Source organism: Eschrichtius robustus, chromosome 6 (assembly GCF_028021215.1).
Source record: "Eschrichtius robustus isolate mEscRob2 chromosome 6, mEscRob2.pri, whole genome shotgun sequence".
Taxonomy (NCBI): Eukaryota; Metazoa; Chordata; class Mammalia; order Artiodactyla; family Eschrichtiidae; genus Eschrichtius; species Eschrichtius robustus.
This window is the reverse complement of record NC_090829.1, coordinates 18,154,873-18,175,021: the sequence shown is the minus strand read 5'-3', so window position 1 is coordinate 18,175,021 and position 20,149 is coordinate 18,154,873. Positions and strand designations below refer to the sequence as shown.

General features: G+C 35.2%; 1 protein-coding gene across 1 annotated transcript in view; it reads left to right on the top strand.

The window, feature by feature from the left end:
- STAG1 (STAG1 cohesin complex component) overlaps positions 1-20,149 on the top strand; it is a 426,258-nt gene that overhangs the window by 402,232 nt on the left and 3,877 nt on the right. Inside the window, exons 24-31 of the mRNA XM_068545965.1 lie at positions 560-734; positions 2,448-2,587; positions 5,696-5,797; positions 8,464-8,612; positions 9,375-9,503; positions 13,190-13,395; positions 17,181-17,355; positions 19,564-19,674. Coding sequence (XP_068402066.1) covers positions 560-734; positions 2,448-2,587; positions 5,696-5,797; positions 8,464-8,612; positions 9,375-9,503; positions 13,190-13,395; positions 17,181-17,355; positions 19,564-19,674 — 1,187 coding nt within the window. The remainder of the gene's footprint in view (positions 1-559; positions 735-2,447; positions 2,588-5,695; positions 5,798-8,463; positions 8,613-9,374; positions 9,504-13,189; positions 13,396-17,180; positions 17,356-19,563; positions 19,675-20,149) is intronic.

Genomic DNA, 20,149 nt, shown 5'->3' with positions numbered 1-20,149 from the left:
CACTGGTTTTTATGTGAATGATCTTGAATTCAATTTTAACCTACTGTTAAAAATTTTATTTTACAATAGATTTTTTTAAAGAAGAATCCAAAATAGGAGCTTACAGATTTAGAGTACTACATTGTAATTTGTTGAATTATACAGTTTGTGTTAAGATTTATGCTTATTATTTGATTATGCAGTATAAGATTGATTTGTAACATCTGTCATTAATTTATTATATCAATTTTGTATTTCCAGAGTTGAGTTTAACTCATATTTTATGAGTTCAAGTCAAAAATCTCTTAATCAACTGTTTTGAGTTAATACAGCCAAGTAAAAGAAATAGGTTATATTTAGGGGGGTGGAGAGTCTTAAGTATGACTAGTATGTAATGAGACAGAATAATTTTATTCAGTTTGGAAATTAAAATTAAGTAGCTGCAATTTGAATACTCAGAATTTCTATTATGGTACTGTTATTGAGCTGTATTTAATTTAGTATATTTTCATTAACATTGATTTGTAGTTACAGCTACATTTGTACAATATTTTACTGATGAATTTCCTTTGCATTCCAGGCTTTCATGTTACTCTGTGATCTATTGATGATTTTCAGCCACCAATTAATGACAGGTGGCAGGGAGGGCCTTCAGCCTTTGGTGTTTAATCCAGATACTGGACTTCAGTCTGAACTCCTCAGTTTTGTGATGGATCATGTTTTCATTGACCAAGATGAGGAGAACCAGAGCATGGGTATTTGTAGCTATCATTTTGTCAATATTGATCTTGTTTTACCAACCCCAAAAGATATGAGAAAAAATTTCAAATTCAATCCTAAAAAATACTACAATTTCTCTCTTTAAAAAAAAAGTGAATACATTCATGTAGTTCAGAAACCAACAAGAATAAAAATATACACAGTGAGGTGTCCCTGCTTTAACTTTAACTTAGTACCTTAAAGATCTTTCCCCATCACTACATACAGAGCTTCCTTATTCTAATAGCTACATAGTATTTTATTATTTAAATATAGCATAATTTATATTATTCATTTTATATTGATTGACATTTGGCTAGTTTCCAATCTTCTATTATAATCTATGCTATAATGAATAATTGTGTACATTTGTCATTTCCCACGTGTAAAATGTATATTTAGGATAGATGTTTTTTTTCTAATTGAACTGCTTCCAGGTTCACAATTTTTCTAAAGGAAAGCATCTGAGTTCCTTTCTGCTTGTGAGTAGTGATCATATATTACTTAAATTAACAAAATGTGACTCTAAGATACTAAGTGCTAAAAGAATGTTATCAAACCTCACCAGTCAAAATTGTGCTGAGCCTGCAGAATGAAAACTTAGTAAAATTAGACTGAATATAAATAATTATAAATAAACATTATATAGGTTATTTGTGAAATAGATAATCTCTAAGATCCGTGGCATATCAGATCCACAGATCTACCTGGTGCTACTAGAATGTTCTTTATTTAACAGAACATTTTAGAAAATAATGGGCTGTGAACAAAGGATCTTTATTTTGAGCTCATATTAATCTCAGGAGATAAAATTTACCTTCTACTTATCTTAAGCAAAAAGATTTCCAACTTCTCAAAGCATTGATGCTTCACAGCAGGACCAGTTAATAAAGGGAAGAGAAAAGTTGAGAGTAAGTTTTTTTATGAATATATACATGCAAAGAAGGGAAGGAAGAACACTGTCCCTAAATAAGGGCATGCCAAAACATGAGAGGGTCAGTACAGAGCCTGAAACAAATGTGTTAACTTTTATTGTCTGTGGCCTTGTGGAGAAATTTTTCTTGGGATTAGAAATAGATAAACCAATAGGGCCTTAGAATCTAAAAATTGAGGAATAAAGACTACTTGTTTGAAAGCATTTGGTAAGGTTTTGTTTAAAAAAATGCATATGTACATTAACATGGTTTGCAAAATATACTTTCTCAGCTTACAGTGTAATGATGTTTAGGACAAGAACTGAAAACTAACTCCTCCATATAATTTCCATTACTCCCCATATATTTTTCTAAAAGAAAACTTTTTCCCTGTGTCTTAAAATTTTCTAGAAATTTCTTCTCTGTAGAAATACATTAGCACATAAGGAATATTCAGATAAGAGAAGACAGCATTTTAAAGGTAAACAGAACAACAGTATTATTATGACGAAAGTATCAGAAAAAAATCTATATGGTTTGTTTACCTTACTCAGTCTTTGCTATGACAGTCTCCCAGAAGACAGAAACCTTAGTGCCTACTAAGTGTTTAATAAATGTTTAACTAAATATAGCATCCTAAAATAATGAGTATAACTAACGGTTTTTATCCTATCTAAAACTGAATGGTACCTATTTGTAAAGTTATAAGCTGGTTTTTTATTATGCAGATTGTCTACTTTGTTTTACCTTGGATAAAGGGCCGAAGTTCATAAGTAATTTATTTTCTGTGGTTAGAGGGTGATGAAGAAGATGAAGCTAATAAAATTGAGGCCTTACATAAGAGAAGGAATCTACTTGCTGCCTTCAGCAAACTTATCATCTACGATATTGTTGACATGCATGCAGCTGCAGACATCTTTAAACACTACATGAAGGTATAGTTTTACAGTCTTTTTTTAAACGGGTAAAAGGATATTTATTTATTAAGATAGTAGTTTCATATTCTTATTTTTCTCCTTCCACTTAAGTGGCAGAGAAGTTTGCAATTAAAAATGAAAGAATGATGAATAAGCTAAAATTGACAGCTTTTACCTAAATATTATTGATGATTTTCTGACATATTTAAAATTCCTCTCTTTTATATATGAGCTTTTTATCACTCTATACTATTATATCAATTCCATAAAGTAGGAGTTGCTTACATTTATATGAAAGAATGCCTTTTTATTTTCATGAGGCCATGGACTCTTACGGAAGAAAGCTAACTCTCTTCCCTATGAAATTTCTTCACATATATTTATAAGTATGCCTACTACTGTGTTGCCAGGCACTCAAGTTACAAAGATTTTTAAATTCCTGATCCAAAGTGGTCTAAAGCTGGAAATAGTCAAGTAATTAGACAATTGCATTTATACAGTATAATAGAAGTACGTATAGGGGCTCCTGGAAATATATAAAACAGATACTCCACTCTTAAGAAATATGAGGGTTAATGAAAACTGCTTAGAAGTGCCTTCTGAACTAAGTCTGAGACGATAAGCATAAATCAGCCAGTCAAGCAAAAAAGTAGTGGGAGGACTTTTAGGCAGATTGGACTTCGTGTACAAAGCAAAGGAAATGAATTGTTTGGGGGAAATGCAAGTAATTTGATATAGCAACATAGATTGCTTATGAGAATGGAGCCAGAGGTAAGATTTAAAGAAACTGACAGGGTAGACCTTATATGCTGTGTGAGAACTTGGGATTTTTTTCCTGAGGGAGGTAAAGAGATGTCGAAGGGTTTTATACCATTCTTTATTATGACAGGATTTTGATAGGTTGTCGCCTTCCTGGCTGCTCTCCTTTCCAGAAGCTGCATTTTGTTTCTGAACCACAAAAAAAGCAGTGCTCAAAAATCTTTGATATAGCCTAAGAGGCACACTTCTCAGTTTATGTATTTTGGCCTTGTTCTTATGTCAGAGACAGTATTTTATTTTGCCCATGTTCAGAATATTGTGTATTCCGCTGATTCACATGTTTATGTCCAATTCTAGTTATGACATAGTAACTAAGTCATCATATTTTGCTAAACAACTGCAATGTGATGAGCACTGTGTTTGTAGCCAGGGATTTAAATAAGACATGATTTCTGCACTAAGGAGGTTACAGATTAACAGAGAAACTGAAATGTAAACATAATATAACATGCTAATAATGAATAGCTGCCTATGTTCTATGCCATTTATATTTGAGACACTGTTCTAAAGCTTTTACATTATCTTTGTTGATTACAGTAACTCTGTGAGTTAGGAAATAATATCATATTTACAGATAAGGAAATTAAGGCTCAGAGAGGGTAAATAACTTTCGAAGATCCACACAACTTTTTTTTATTATTTATTTATTTATTTACTTACTTACTTACTTACAGACTGCGTCGGGTCTTAGTTGCAGCATGCAGGATCTTTCGTTGCAGCACGCGGGTTCTTCATTGCAGTGCGTGGGCTTCTCTCTAGTTGTGGCACGCGGGCTCCAGAGTGCATTGGCTCAGTGGTTGCGGCACGAGGGCTCCAGAGCGCGTGGGCTCTGCAGTTGCGGCACGCGGGCTCTCTAGTTGTGGCGCATGGGCTCAGTAGTTGCAGTGTGCAGGCTTAGTTGTCCCGCGGCATGTGGGATCTTAGTTCCCTGACCAGGGATCGAACTGGTGTCCCTTGCATTGCAAGACCAATTTTAACCACTGGACAACCAGGGAAGTCCCCACACAACGATTAAAGTAGCAAAAACTGGCATTCGATTTTAGGTTTGCCTAGCTTCAAAGCTTAGGTCTTTCCACTAAACCATAAAGCCTCATCATGATTACTGTAGTGATAGATGTATAAATTACAAAGCAAGCACAAATAGAGACAAGTGAGCAACCAGAGAAGGCTTCCAAAAGTAATGTTGAAATGGGGTTTGGTTAGATGAACATGAGCTTAATATGGTTTTCCTTGTCATCCCTTAGCAATACTGTCTTAGTTTCAAGAAATAAGCTTTATCATCCTTAGCAATTTTTACACTCCTCTGTTCTTTCTACGCTTTAATCTTTTTGTGAATATTCTAATAGTTGTTTGCTATTCTTTATTATACATCCTTGTCTATTTGGCTTTTTGCCTCATTTCTCTGTGTGATCGTTAAAAATCTGAATTTATTGTTGATCTACCTGTCGAACCACTTTAGTGTTCTCATTTATCTTTCTCTTTTTATCTGCATTGAGATAATTTTTAATTGCACTGAAAGGATGATTCTTTCGAGACATTTCCCCTTTTTTTTGCACCTCACATCATGGAAGTATACCCATCTTCTTGAAGATTATAAAAATCCAGTTGTCAAGCTAATATACTCACTTCTTTACATAGGTTATAGGTTTTATGCTCTAGCTTGGAAGTAACATCCAGATTTAATGGTCTCAAAGTTTTTCCTAATTATTTACTCACAAGGAAAACTCTTTAAATCCTGTGTCCAAAAATTGAATTATAAAGAAATTAGCTGAATTTTTCTTAATCACTGTTGGAGAAGTCAGTGTTTTTATTTTTTATAATGGTAAAATATAGACATGTTATGGGGGATAATGAGTGCACAAAAGTATTCAGTGAAAACTTAAATCTATTACTGTAATCTACCCTTCCCTTTATTTAGGCCTACTCCCCAGAAGTAAGCAAGCAATTTTAACTGTTTTGATTTTAGCTCTTTAAGATGTTTCTGTCAGAGTTCTATTTCTTGATTTGTCACCTTTTAAATCTATTGAATCTATGTTGTAAAGAATGAGGAATTTTGCTCACCTATATCACTTCTTCTCCTCTTGGAATTCCCAATTTTTTAGTTTTATTATTATTAGTTATTTCATAATTTTAAATATCAAATGTGTATTCCTTTAACTTTAGACAATATCTTTTAACTCTCATTAGGTTTTTAAGATGAAAAATTAAACACCTCTGTACTCACCTTTCCATTTCTTTCATCAGCCTATTATTTATCTCATTAAATATCGACAGTTTTAAAACTATGTTTTTTTCTTTTTCTCACAGTATTACAATGACTATGGTGATATTATTAAGGAAACACTGAGTAAAACCAGGCAGATTGATAAAATTCAGTGTGCCAAGACCCTCATTCTCAGTTTACAGCAGGTAAGAAATTTGAAGGGAAAGAGATGAAGAGTAGAATTAATATTATTGAGCACTTCCATGTGCTTATTATTATGTGCTAGGTATCTTACCTCATTTAAATTAGGTCGTTACATTAATACATTACTATGGATACTTTCTGGTACAAAGATGTGTTATGTGTCTTTTCTTTAGGGAGACAGTCCTATAGTTCACATTTCAAATAGATGAAATCCTAAGGTGATCTATTCTTAGACCAGATGAAATGCCAAATTGGATATTTTGAAAGTAATCATTTTTAAAGAAAAAATTTAAAAATACATTTTTAAAGTATTTAATAAGGGAAGGGGCAACAATAGTATCCAAAGAAGAAAATATGTCACATGTATTGCCTAACTAAGATTTCTAGTAAATGCCTAGTATTAACGTAGAGATGGGAGAGTTGGGGATGGCTGTAGGTATGTATGTATATATTTAGCCTATGATAAAGGTCAGTGGGGAAAGGATCGGGCCTATTCGATAGGTGATAGCCCTACATAACATGTACCCAAAATAACTACTAGGTGGATTACATATAAATGTTAAAAATTAAAAGTTTATAAGAAAACAAAAGGATATTTTTATGTCCTGGAGTAGGGAATTCCTCAAGGAAAGAAGCCACAATGTAAAAAATTGATTATATATATATACTTACACAGATTTATACATCAACCAGCACTCTGAACAAAATTAAAAGAACAGTGACAGATTGTGGGAAAATATTTTTAATCATACATAGCAAATCCTACAAATCAGTAACAAAGGTAGATAAATCCCATAGAAAAGTGAGCAAATGAAAAGCCACTTTTCAGAAGAGGAAACTTTAAAAAGCAGTAAACACATGAAAAGAAGCATAACTTAATTAATAATTAATATAATACAGATTGAAATAAGGAGACATTTATCACTGCCAAATAGACTGGCATGAATTTAAATGATAGATAATACCAATGATTGTTAAAGATGTGGCAGGAAAAGGTCCGTTGTGAAAGCAATTGCTCTTACCTTCTTGGAACATAATTTTGCAGTATATTTCAAAATTTAAGGTATACATTCCTTTTAAACCAGTATTTTTGCTACTTAGGTATCTACGTAGATACATGCAGGTGTGCACAAAAACGTATATGTGAAAGATGTTGTACTGCAACAGTCTGTGTAATATTGCAAAATTGGAAATAGTCTAAATGTCCATCAACAGCGGAATGGTTAAATAAACTGATACTCTGAAGTAGCTAAACGATTTTTAAGACAAAATATTAAGTGAAAAATAGCAAGTTTAAGGATAAAATATATAGTACAGTACCATTTGTGTAAAAGTTAAAACTTTATATATGTAATATATTAATGTGTCTAAATTAGTCTAGAAAACTTTCAAACTTTAACATTGATTATCTTTGGAGAGAAGAATGATATATAATGGGAAAGAGAAAAGAGAATTTTTACTTTGATATTTGTACAGTGAAATATATTCTTTGTAATTTATTTTAAATGTAAATTTTAAAGTTAAAGGCTATTGTATACAATTATCTGTGAAAACATTTTAAAGTTTAAGAACTTATAAACAATTATCTATGTATAAATTTGAAAATCTCTGGAAGAACTGCTGTTTCTACTCATGGCAGAGTAAGTAGTTTAAGCTGGTCTATTGCTAAAGAAACCTAAAATGGTAGACAACATAATTAATAGAAGATAAGAGCTATTTCAGTGAAATGGTGTGATTAAAGTGTATTGAGAGATTGGGAGATGAGGAAGTGAAGAAAACAAATGTAAACAATACTCAGGATCTTTGTGTAAAGAGAATGAGAAAAACGTGTTGGTAGCTGGCAGAAGAGATGGAATTAAGAAGTTAGGGTTGGTTGTTTGATTTTTAAGATGCATGCATCTAACAGAGAGGGAATAGTTAATGGATTCAGGAGAAAGCAGTAGCTCAGGACCAAACCACTAAGTAGGTAAAGGACAGGGAGATTCAGTACATAAGCAGCGAGTGGCTTTAGATGAAAGCTTGGGCTATCTGTCTCTCATAATAGAAGGGAAGGCAGATAATCTAAGTGTCTGACTTTGATGACAGAATGATGATTGCTTTTATATTCTTTAGTACTCGAGTTTTGTTTCTGTTATTTTGATACAATATATGTAATGTCTATGTAATTATAAAACCTCTTCACTCAGTTTAAGAACTTTTTTGTATATTTTGTTATTGGGTGGGAAAAATCACCCCATATATTTTAATGGTCTTCTTTTACATAATGTTCTTGTCTAAGATGTAATAAGTGAAAAAACAAAGTTCTGAGCCCTGTGTTTCATATATTACCATTCCTGTGAAAACAACAGAAAGAATACATAGATGTTTATGAATACATAGTATATTTTTGTAAGCATATTTCCTTTTCCCAACCCAAAATGTGTTCCTTTTTGATAAAAAAGAAATTCCGGTTTGCATTTAATCACACAACTAGCATGAAAATGAGCTCAAGAAATAGTAGATGACTTGGAGAACAGGAACAGTGTGGCTACTGTTAGTACAAGGAGGGAAATACGTATTTTACCATATGGCTTTTAAATATTTTTAAATTATATTACTTATTCTAACAATAAATAAATATTTCTTAACCATAGGTTTTTTCCTCTTTTTTTTTTTTTCTTTCTACCAGTTGTTTAATGAACTTGTTCAAGAGCAAGGTCCCAACCTAGATAGGACATCTGCCCATGTAAGTGGCATTAAAGAATTGGCACGTCGCTTTGCCCTTACGTTCGGATTGGACCAGATCAAGACACGAGAAGCAGTTGCCACGCTTCACAAGTGAGTGAGCTAAATAAACACTCTGTTATATACAGTCTGGTTTACTGGAGTTTACCAGAAACAACTATTATATGACCAATTTTTAAAGTGACAAATGTTAGAATTTTCAAGTTATGAGAACTTTAGAGGTTGTCTAATCTAGTGATTCTCAACCAGGAGGGTATTTTTAATTTGAAAAATAGTTACTTACTTCACACATTTTTTCATCTTATAAAGTATAGAAAGGAAAGTTTAACAAGATGTTCTTATCTGGTCTATTGGTGAGAAAATGTTGTGGGAGACATAGGTTTAAAAGCACTGTGCAACTTCATTTCATAATGGAAACCTCATTTCATAATGGAACACTGAATGACAAAAAATTTTGGGTATCTTACAAAAACTCAGACACCTGCTTGGTACCATGACCAACTCTAAGAACCAAATTTTCTAACAATCTCAGTATCTTTCCAGGGTATTCTGTTATCTCTAAAAGCTACACAGGAATTTAGCTTTGTGGGTGTTTAGCTATTTCTTATTTTTCCCAATATAAGTTGTGAAATATATGTTCACAATATAAGTTGTTTTCCACTGTAAATAATAAAATTAAATATTATTATGCAACTGTGTCATACAAATTAACATTATTTTACCATTTGAATTTGTCAGGTTTTACTACCTTCAGTGATGATTTTGCTGCCTTCCCAACTATTTTTGAAATTCTAGCCCATTGAAGAATTATACTAGCTATTTGGAAAAATGAGACAATATTTTCTTTTATTTCAGGGATGGCATAGAATTTGCCTTTAAATACCAAAATCAGAAAGGACAAGAATATCCGCCTCCTAATCTGGCTTTCCTAGAAGTACTAAGTGAATTTTCATCTAAGCTTCTTCGACAAGACAAAAAGACTGTGTAAGTTGCACATTGCAGGACAAGTGGCTTTTATCATGACACCATTATAATTTTAAATGTTTAATTTTTGAAAAAAATCATCTAGATATAATTACTCTTGGTAACTTAGGCTCTGATAGGTTGTTTTAGGGAAGCGGTCCCCAACCTTTTTGGCACCAGGGACCGGTTTCGCAGAAGACAGTTTTTCTACGGATGGGGGATGAGGGTGGGGAATGGTTCAGGTGGTAATGTGAGAGATGGGGAGCGGCAGATGAAGCTTCGCTTGCTCACCCGCCACGCACCTCCTGCTGTGTGGCCCGGTTCCTAACAGACCCGGGGGTTGGGGACCCCTATTTTAAGGGACTATAATTTTCTTTCAAACTTTTATATAGTTTTTCTCTGATTGCTTACCTTTCAGTACCCTAGAATTTGCAAGTGGAAATGACTTCTTATTCTCTAATTCAAAGATCTGTAAACACTGGCTTAACTATTGTGGAACACTTTCTTCTTTCCTTTTATATTAATTATATTTTAGTTTTATTTTGTTTTTGACTTGTTTCAAGAAGATTGAAGGTCCATTTTGCTTATAGTTTTCTTTAGGATGCTGTTCAAGTCTTCTATTTTCTTTTGTTCAATTGTTCTATCCATTACTGTAAGTGGGGTATTAAAGTCTCCAACTATTTTTACTGAATTGTTATTTCTCCTTTCAGTTCTCATTTTTTGCTTCATGTGTATTTTGGGGCTCTGTTGTTAGGTGTATATATGTTTATAATTGTTATGTCTTCCTGGTGGATTGACTCTTACTTATCCCTATAAAATGTCCTCCTCTGTCCCTAGTAATTTTTCTCTTAAAGTCTATTTTGTCTGATACTAGTGTAACCACTCCAGCTCTATTTTAGTTACTATTTGCATGGTATAGCTTTCTTTCCATCCTTTCACTTTCTGCCTTTTTGCCTTTGAATCTAAAGTGTGTTTCTTGTAGACAGCATATACAGGCATACCTCAGAGATATTGCAGGTTCACTTCCAGACCACCACAAGAAAGCAAATATTGTAATAGATAAAGCAAGTCACATGAATTTTTTGGTGTCTCAGTGCATAGAAAAGTTATATTTACACTCCACTGTAGTCTGTTAAGTGTGCAGTGGCATGATGTCTTAGAAACAGTGTCCATACCTTAATTAAAAAATACTTTATTGCTTAAAAGTGCTAACCATCATCTGACAATGCAGAGTTACTGCAAACCTTCAATTTGTATAAAATGTAGTATCTGCAAAGCACAGTAAAGCAAAGCACAATAAAATGAGGCACGCCTGTAGTTAGATCATGTTTTTTCTTTTGAAACAATCTCTGTCATAATAATTTCTATTTTTTATATGTCTGTGCCTTTGTTTTTTCCCTCTTGTATTGCCTTCTTTTATATTAAATGGCTATTTTCTAGTGTAATATTTTAATTCCTTCAGAGATCTTTAATTATATTTTTTAGTTATTTTCATAGTTGTGGATATGAAATACCATCTGCTATCATTTCCTTACTCTAATAATACATCTTTGCTGTCACACACTTTTTTTGTGTACATTGTCAAATACACATTTCTATGTTATTGTCCCAGTGACAGAGCAATGCATAGTTTTATACAATTGCTTTTTAAAATCAGTGAAAAGGACAAAAGATAAGTATATATGCAATTATATTGTCCTTTATGACTACCTGGTAATTACCCTTCAGCACTCTGTTTTTTCCTGTAAATTCAGATTACTCTCTGATTTGTTTTTAGCCTGAAGAACTTCCTTTAGTATTTCTTGTAAAGCAAGTAAGCCAGCAACAAATTCTCTAAGCTTTTGTTCATCTGAGAGTGTTTTTATTTCATCTTTAGCTTTGAAATATAGTTTTCTAGATACAAGATTTGGGGTTGATAGCGTTTTACTTTCAGCACATTGACTATGTTATCCTGCTGCCTTCTGGCCTTTACTGTGTCTGATGAGAAGTCAGCTTTTAAACTTACTGGGAGTTCCCTTGTGTGTAATGAGTTACTTTTCTCTTTCTATTGATACTTTTCAAGATTTTTTTAGTCTTTGGCATTCAGCATTTTCACTGTGATACATCTGGTTGTGGATCTCTTTGCATCTATCCTGCTTGGACTTTGTTGAGCTTTGAAAATGTGTAGATTCATGTTTTTCATCAAATTTGGAAGTGATTAGCCATATTTCTTCAAATTTATTTCTATACCTTTCTTCTCCTGGTACTCCCATTATACATGTCAGTGTACTTAATGAATCCCACATTTCTCTCAGGCACTGTTCATTTTTCTTCATTTTTTTTTCTCTCTGCTCTTCAGATTACATAATCTCTATTGATACATGTTCAAGATTACTGATTTCTCTTCTGCCAGCTCAGATCTGTTGAGCACCTTTAGTGACTTTTTAATTTCCGTTGTTGTACTGCAGAATTTCCATTTGATTCTTTTTTTTATATTTCTATCTTCTTATTCATGTTCTCTATTTAATGAGAGATAGTGTTATTATACTTTTAATTCTTTAGACGTGGTTTTCTGTAGTTCTTTGAACATAAGTATAATAATTGCTTTGCAGTTGTTGTGGGCCAAGTTTCTATTGCTTGGGGTTTTTTTCCTACATATGGATTACATTTCTCTGTTTCTTTGTCTGTCTCATAATTTTTTGTTGCAAACTGACCATTTTAGATAATATATTGCGTATGTGATACATTGTAAAATAATAATTTAGCTACTCTTGATATTCATTCTTTATCCTCCTAGAGATTGATGTTGTTGGTTGCTTGGTCATTTATTTGGAGTAACAGACTCTGTGAGGTCTGTTCTCTTGCATTATGCAGCCTCTGCTGTCCCTACTCAGATCTTTTTTTCCCTTGTTTTTTATCATTTAGCCTGTGTCTGCCCCTTATTAATCAAAGGTTGTGCTTAAACCTCCTTAGCAAGTTAGATTTTTACTGTTGGATGTGGGTGTGGCTTTTGAAAGCTGCTATCACAGTTCAGGGTGTTTCCTTTGCCCCATGGTCAGCCAGGGGACCGGCAGCTTAGAAGGTCCCTCTCTGATTGCTCCTGAGAAGGGCAGTCTTGGGCCATGTACAGTCTTCCATACTAACAGGAAAACATGTGATTTAATTTATTTATGTTATTTATTTTAACTTTAATTTTTTAGAGCAGTTTTAAGTTCATAGCAAACATGAGAAGAAGGTACAGAGAGTTGCCATCCCATAGACCCCCTGCCTCTACACGTGCATAGCCTCCCCCACTATCAACAACCAACACCAAAAGGGTTGTTTTGCTGGGGAGAGGGTATGCCAAGCTCCTCACGTCACCATTCTAGAAATCCTGCCCTGGCTTGAACACTTTTAAAAGAAAATTCAATAACCTTTTTGAGCCAGACTTCTGATTTTTTTTTTTAAACATTGGTATTTAAAAACAAAGAAAGCAGTAAAGGAAGAAATACACATACACCCTTAGTAATACATTTGCTTGTTTAAAAGTATTCCAGGAATTTGTGAAGCAAAACCTTAAATTCTCAATCCCTCTCTTTCTAAAGGTAACCACTGTTAATAGTTTAATGTGTGTCCTTAAGGATTCTTCAGAACCTTCAGAGAGAGAGAGCCTCAGGTTATGAAAAAAAATGAAATAAGTGATGCATGAACTACTTCCATAAAAATGACTGCTGCTTTTGTGTTTCTAGTCACTCATACCTAGAAAAATTCCTAACGGAACAGATGATGGAAAGGAGGGAGGATGTATGGCTTCCACTCATCTCCTATAGAAATTCGTTAGTCACTGGAGGTGAAGATGATAGAATGTCCGTGAACAGTGGAAGTAGCAGCAGCAAAACCTCCTCAGTAAGGAATAAGAAAGGACGACCTCCACTTCACAAAAAACGAGTAGAAGGTAAGTGTGCCTTTTATACTATGAGGCAAATAGTGTGCCTGATAGTATCAAGATAAATAAAGTGGTAAATAATCTGTTGAAGCAAGATAATACTGTTAAGCACATTATTTCCTTGTATGTTTCATATACACTGAGAGGTTCAGCCACAAAGGTTGTAACAGACAAAGTGGGACAGAAGCGGGTCAAGGAAAAGGAGCTTGAAAAAGCACTGAACACAGAGGAAGATAGGCACAGAGAAAAAGAGGAGACAGGGAGGTTTATAAAACTGATCCTCTTACCATAGATCTCTAATACATTAAAATTTAAAATAAGACAGTCATAATGTTATTCTATCAAAATGCATCCTAATATAGGAGAGATTTTGGTTAAGTTGAGGATGGAACTCTGCAGCACATTGAATATACCAGAAAACTTTCCATTTCCACCACTTGGTTGGATAATTTATTTTTGTATATTAAATTAGTGATGGCCAGATCTGGTTTTTTAACCCTCATAGGCTATGGGGAACAGGGAGTTGAACTGTCATGAAAATGCGATCAATAATAGATATTCCTATATCCAAAAAGACTAAAGATTGCTTTACTAAAACAAAGCATTAGTCTTAAACTAAGAAAACTCAAAGTAAAAATGCTTATTTCCTCAAATAATCTTGCTCCATCTCCATGCTTCTCCTAATAAAATCTCTCCAAAGCAGGAGAGGACAGTGATCTGAATCATGCCGTGGCCCCTTTTCACAAACTTCTGTTTACCTCTGCTGCCTAAAAAATAGTGACTCATCAAAGACTTTGCTGAAATCTGTAGCAAAATTAATTAGAATTTAAGTCTAATGTTTCTTTCATCACTGGGGAGGCAGTATTAACTACTGATGAAGAGCACAAACTCTAAATTCAGAGTTCTAGGATTCAGACCTGGCTTTCTCGTTTTTCAGCTGTGTAACCTTGGAGCATGTTACTGAACCTCTCTAAGCCTCAATCACCGATCAGATGAAGGATGATCTGAGTATCTATCCTGTTAGCTATTGTGAATATTAAATTAGATACTTCCCCCAAAAAAACTTAGCACACACACAGTGATTACTTAGCACAGTGCTTGGCACACAGGCAGCATTTGATAAATGTTAGCTGCTGTTGTCAGAATGTTGTCATCATATAGTAATGCCCCTTTTCTTGCATCAGTCAGTAGATTAGGCTGAATGTATATTTCGAAGAGAATAAAAGATTTGAAAATATTTACAGACCTGATGGTAAAGTTTAAGATTACCTTTCAAGTTTCAGCTTTGGGGCTTAAAATCTTTTTGGTTCAGAAAATGAAAATACAAAACCCTGTCTTTATAGTATAGCATCCTGAACTGTTCTCTAAAGAATGATGCCAGTCATTTCCTTTCGGAAATGTCTTCTAGAGCAGCCTTTTTATCAGGGCACCCCACATCTATTCCTCTATCTGTATTTTTTTTCTGCTCACAGCTTTTCTTAGATGTAATAGTCATCTTAGCCAGCATTCATCAAATCCTTGCTGTACCAAGAATGTGTTTTACATGCATTACATCACTTAATCATTTATTTGACTAATATTTGTAAAGCACTTAGGTCAGTCCCTGGCACATAATAAATGCTGTATAGATGTTTTATAAATCAATTCTGAGTTCAACAGTATTATCCAGGTTTTACACAGAAGAAACCAAAGGCTTAGAGAATTTAGATAACCATTTATCTATACATTAATGGAGCAGTTAGTATTATCGTCCTCAGGAGGGAGAAGCATATATGGACCAGATAACCTAATTTGGTAATCATTAAATTGCAAAAAAGAAAACTTGCTCCATATCAGTTTCAAATTTACCAAGTAACTAAGGTAAGTTACATGTCCAGAACCCTTAGGCAACAGAGTTTCATCTGTTTGGAATGAAGATGAGAGAGCTTTGCAAGAAGTGTTTTCATTGAGGAATCTTGAGGGTTAGGAGGATCTCTTCAAGAAGAGTGAGTTCTTCCTGAAGTTACTCTTTTTTTCAGTAAGTCTTTACCAAGCACCTTCCTAAGAACTGTACTAGATGCTGGAGATTGGGTATTAATTCCCAGTGAAGAAAGGGAGACAGAGAAGCAGGCAATTTCAGTTCAGCATGGTGAGTTCTCTGATGGGCCAAAAAGGTTCTCTGGAAACATACAGGGAGTGACCAAACTCGTAATGAATCAGGGAAAATTTTTCTGGAAAAGATGACATGTAGTAGAAAGCTGAAAGATGGTTTACCAGGTTAAGAACCTAAATGAAACCATTCCTATGATCATAAAATTTTAAGTGCAGCAGAGAATAAAAGTTTTGAATTAAATGTTGAATGAAAAGTGTTATGAATAAAAGATGATGTAACATATCTTTGCTGAAGAGATTCAGTAGTGAGCTTTAGATTAGTGGAATGACCTTAACCAGACAATAGGTAGGTATTTCCAGGAACAGAAAAGCCTATCCGGAACATACATGCGTCTGACAAAATTTTAGAAACCGGAGAATACACTGAGAGAGAGAGAATACTTGATAGCAGAGGAGGAGCCTCACATGCACATGTCTCTGAGACTTATTGGGGGAGGAAAAACAATGGGATTCATACTACATTTTGTGATTAAAATTCTTCAGAAGGAAACACATAGCAGTAATACTATTTTTTAAGTCTTCCCACATCAAGAACTTGCAGTTGACCTAGAACAGTGGGGTGAGGGGGAGCATTAGGGGCACCAACCACCTACAGAGTTGAAAATCCATATCTAACTTTACAGTCCATGTACTTGGTTCCGCATCCGTGGATTCAGCCAACTGTGGATCGTGTAGTACTGGAGTACATACTTATTTTTAAAAATCTGCATTTAAGTGGACCCATGCTGTTGAAACCGTATTGTTCAAAGGTCAACTGTAATTTAGCATTTTGTAGGTAGAACTTTATAATTATGTAGTATTTTATCAGGATTTAGATATGCAAATAACGCTATAAATAGTAATTTAATCTGTTCAAATCTTTATAAATGATCTTTAGAAGAAGGAAAAAATAGTTCCTGATCTCTTGAAGAAACTCAAATCTAATTACAGAGATCACATATACACACGACAGATCACCTGCCAATGCAGGACAGTGTATAATTAAGCCCTAAGTGAGCAAGAATGATTTTGTTTCCTCTAGAAGCTAAAAAAGAATGGTAAGTGGGGGCTGAGTGGGGTGATCAGAGAAGACTTCCCTAAAGAGGTAGAAGTTAAAGGCATGAAATCAGTGAGTCCCTCAATCCAGCCCCGCAAGTATAACCTGGCCAAAGAGTTACTTCTCTGGTGACCAGTGCCTAATGGTGTAACAGGATTTGCTGATTTCTCAGTAAAGGCCAGCCAGATTTTAAGTGCTGCTGCCTGGGGCCCCTCTAAGACCCAGTAAATAGGCCTTTTATTGCTTGAGCAAAAGGAAGGTTAGAGGGGTCTCTCTGGCTGGCCACATTCTTCCCCTTCTATAGGGATGGAGGGACTTGGAAGAGATGATAATGTAGGATAGCTAACATTTGATGTTTACATACATTACCTTATTTAAGCCTTACAACTCAATGAGGTCAGTTACTGATATCCCCTTTTGTATATGAGCAGACTGAATTTTGGAAATTTCATAGCTTATACAAAGTCACACAAGTGAGTGGTGTAACTGGAATTCAAACCTAGGCAGTCTACTCCAGAGCCATGCTCTTTAAATCTATGCTATAACTTCTACCAGAGTTCATTCCACCCATGACATTCTGTGACACTCATTAACTGGAATTTTACAGATGAAAGTCTGGATAATACGTGGCTGAACAGGACTGACACCATGATTCAGACTCCTGGCCCCCTGCCAGCACCACAGCTCACTTCCACTGTACTGCGAGAGAACAGCCGGCCCATGGGAGAGCAGATTCAGGAGCCTGAGTCTGAACATGGTTCTGAACCTGACTTTTTACACAAGTAAGTAGTAAAAAAATTGTTTTCTTGGCATAAAACCTGCAACTGTTAAAGTAAGAAAAATTATTTCATCCGAGCCTATTGTTTTCTCAGTTAATGAGAAAACAAAACCACAAATAGAGTTTAAATAACTTATATTAGAAGATGTATAATAAGTCTGCAAACACTTGTGGATCTCAGTTCCTCAAAGTCCAGAGACCGTTAAATGCATGGTGTCTTACTAAGCGCTGATTTCAGTTGGAGTTTGCAGATTCACTGGGCAGGTCTGTTTCTTCTCAGAGATTTGCCAAGAACACATGCAGGTTTACTTCCTTGGCGAGAGAGCCTAGAAGAGTCTCTGCTAAGGTTGTTCCTAGTCTGAACACCAAATAGACTATTACTTTTATCAGCCATTTAATTAATAGTACTTTGTCTTGGTTAAGTTTATATTTTAAACTTGAACTGTTCATAGATTAAGAATTGTTAAAGCAGTGATAAATTCTGAGAATAGCGGTCCTTTCTGTAGGAGAATCAAGCTCTTAACCTTTTACCGCACTAGCAATTAAACTGTTTTCTAGTACCACGGCTCTGAAAATCATGGAAAAGGCAGGGTGATGGCATGACTTTTGCTTTGAAAACCTTAACCGTTTCTTTGTTATTTTCCATTCAACTTTGAAAGTCTGTAAGCTCCTCACTTGTGTTTCTGTTCATATTAGAGTAATGCTGTGAATTACTCTGATGGATAAGAGAGAATTCTCATTAGAACTCAACAAATTTAGCAGGTTGAAAATAGAAAGGGGCAGTGTTAGAAGAATTCAGATCCTGGGTTTTCATAAGGAATCTTTGCTCTGAGGATCTGCCTTCTTCAAAGCTGAAAGGATCATCTTTGTCAGCCACTGCATAACTGGGCCATCTTAGAGGGTAGTTTGCCTTATGACCAGCACTCCCACTCCATTTCCTACTGGGGAAGGGGGGGTATCCTCCTTATTTGAGCCTTGCTTCCCTGAACTTACCATGTCAGCCCCTCCTGGCTGTGGTCTGTCGTCTTTTTCCTGCTATAGATTTATAAGTTGAATCAAGGTGGTAGCCTAACATGATATAAAGACAGCTGCTTCGAGAGAACTTTATGCGGCAGATTTTAGCTACCAAAAATCGTTCAAGTTTCCATCCTATAAAATTCCCAAGAGTCATGTTGATTTTATGCAAGTGTCCATGTGCCAGTAAGGATAGAGTGCAGGTGGAGATTTGGCTCAGCATGTACCTGACTCCAAACTTCCTCAGAAGGACTGAGAAAAAATGTGATCTACCCTCCCTTGTTCAACTCTGGAGAGCTCTGAGCCACGAAGCCAGCATCATTCCTGTCCCTTCGGGGACTGAGTGTGCAGCTAGGAACCCTTGTAAGTAGGGCAGCAGCTGGATACAGAAGTGTGAGAAGCGCTCTGGTTTAGCAGGGATTTGGGGAAAGAAGCTGATAATTTAAGCACCTGTGGGAGAGGAAAAAGTTTTCCTCAACCTTCTTAGGGCCCCTGGCTGGGTCTAAAGATTAAACTGACAAAGACAGATTAACAGGAGAAAAGCATACAAATTTTATTAAATTTTTACATGTACATGGGAGCCTTCACAAGAGAATGAAGACCTAAAGAAGTGACCAGAGCAGGAAGCTTTTAAGCCTTTTAGACAAAGAAACAATAAGTTTGTGAAGAAATGACAAGACAAACGAGTTTGGACTAGGGGTAGTCCAACTAGGGCTAGGTAGTCCTCATCTTAACTAGGAAGATAAGCATTAGTTTAACAGGGTTTGTTTGCACGTTCCTCTGGTGCCATCTCTGGGCTGATAAGAGTCTGTCTCCAGTAAAAGGAGAACTTATTTCCTGCCTTTAGGCAGAAAAGGGGGAACTTTTTCTGTGTTTTACTACTTCTTAATTGCCTTCAGCTCAAAACAATTTTAATCTCAAAGAAGCATATTTTGGGGTGACATATTCTGATTGCCTTCACACTTAACAACTAGCCTCCACAGCCAGCTTCTCTTGGAGACTTAGGGATCTCCAGTTTACTGCCATTTCTGCGAAGACAGGTCCTTTGATAATGATCTCAACCTTGACCCTGGAATAAATCCAGCTAACTCCCCTTACATGGGGATTAGGCCAACCAACTATGGCCTTTTTAGCATGGGCCTGATTGCCTAAATTCCTCATCTGCTGCCACAAAATGAATAATAGTACCCTCTCTTAGTCCTCAGATGCAGATCTCTTGGTTAGGCCAGCCGAAATTAGAAGACTTAAATCGGAAGGACAGAACAGGAATGAACTACATGAAAGTGAGAACTGGAGTAAGGCATGCCGTGTAAGTGTTACATCAAGTGTCACAAGAACATGATCACTGTGTGATGGTCATTTTGTGTAACGACTTGGGTTTCTCTGATGTTTGGTCTTAGGAGTTAAAATCATAATTCAGGATATGCTATGCAGCGTAGGATAGGAATGGAGGACATGGGTGCTTGAGGCTTTCAGCATTTAAATCCTTGTGTGCCACTTGCCAGCCGTGTGGCCTTGGATAAGCTCTAAAACCTCTGTGCCTCTGGTTCCCCATTTGTAAATTTGGGATAATAATGGCACCAATCACTTAGAGTTCTGTGGGAACTGACATGACACATAGCTAGCTAGTAATATTGTTATTGCATTTAAATTATACTTCCTTCTGATGAGTTGAGATGAATTCTTGAGTTAACCAAATGAATGATTCTTAATTACCTTAGAGTTCAGTATCATAATTTGTGCAGTCTATTGGTTGTAATTGGAAGGTGTGCTTTCATTGCTTA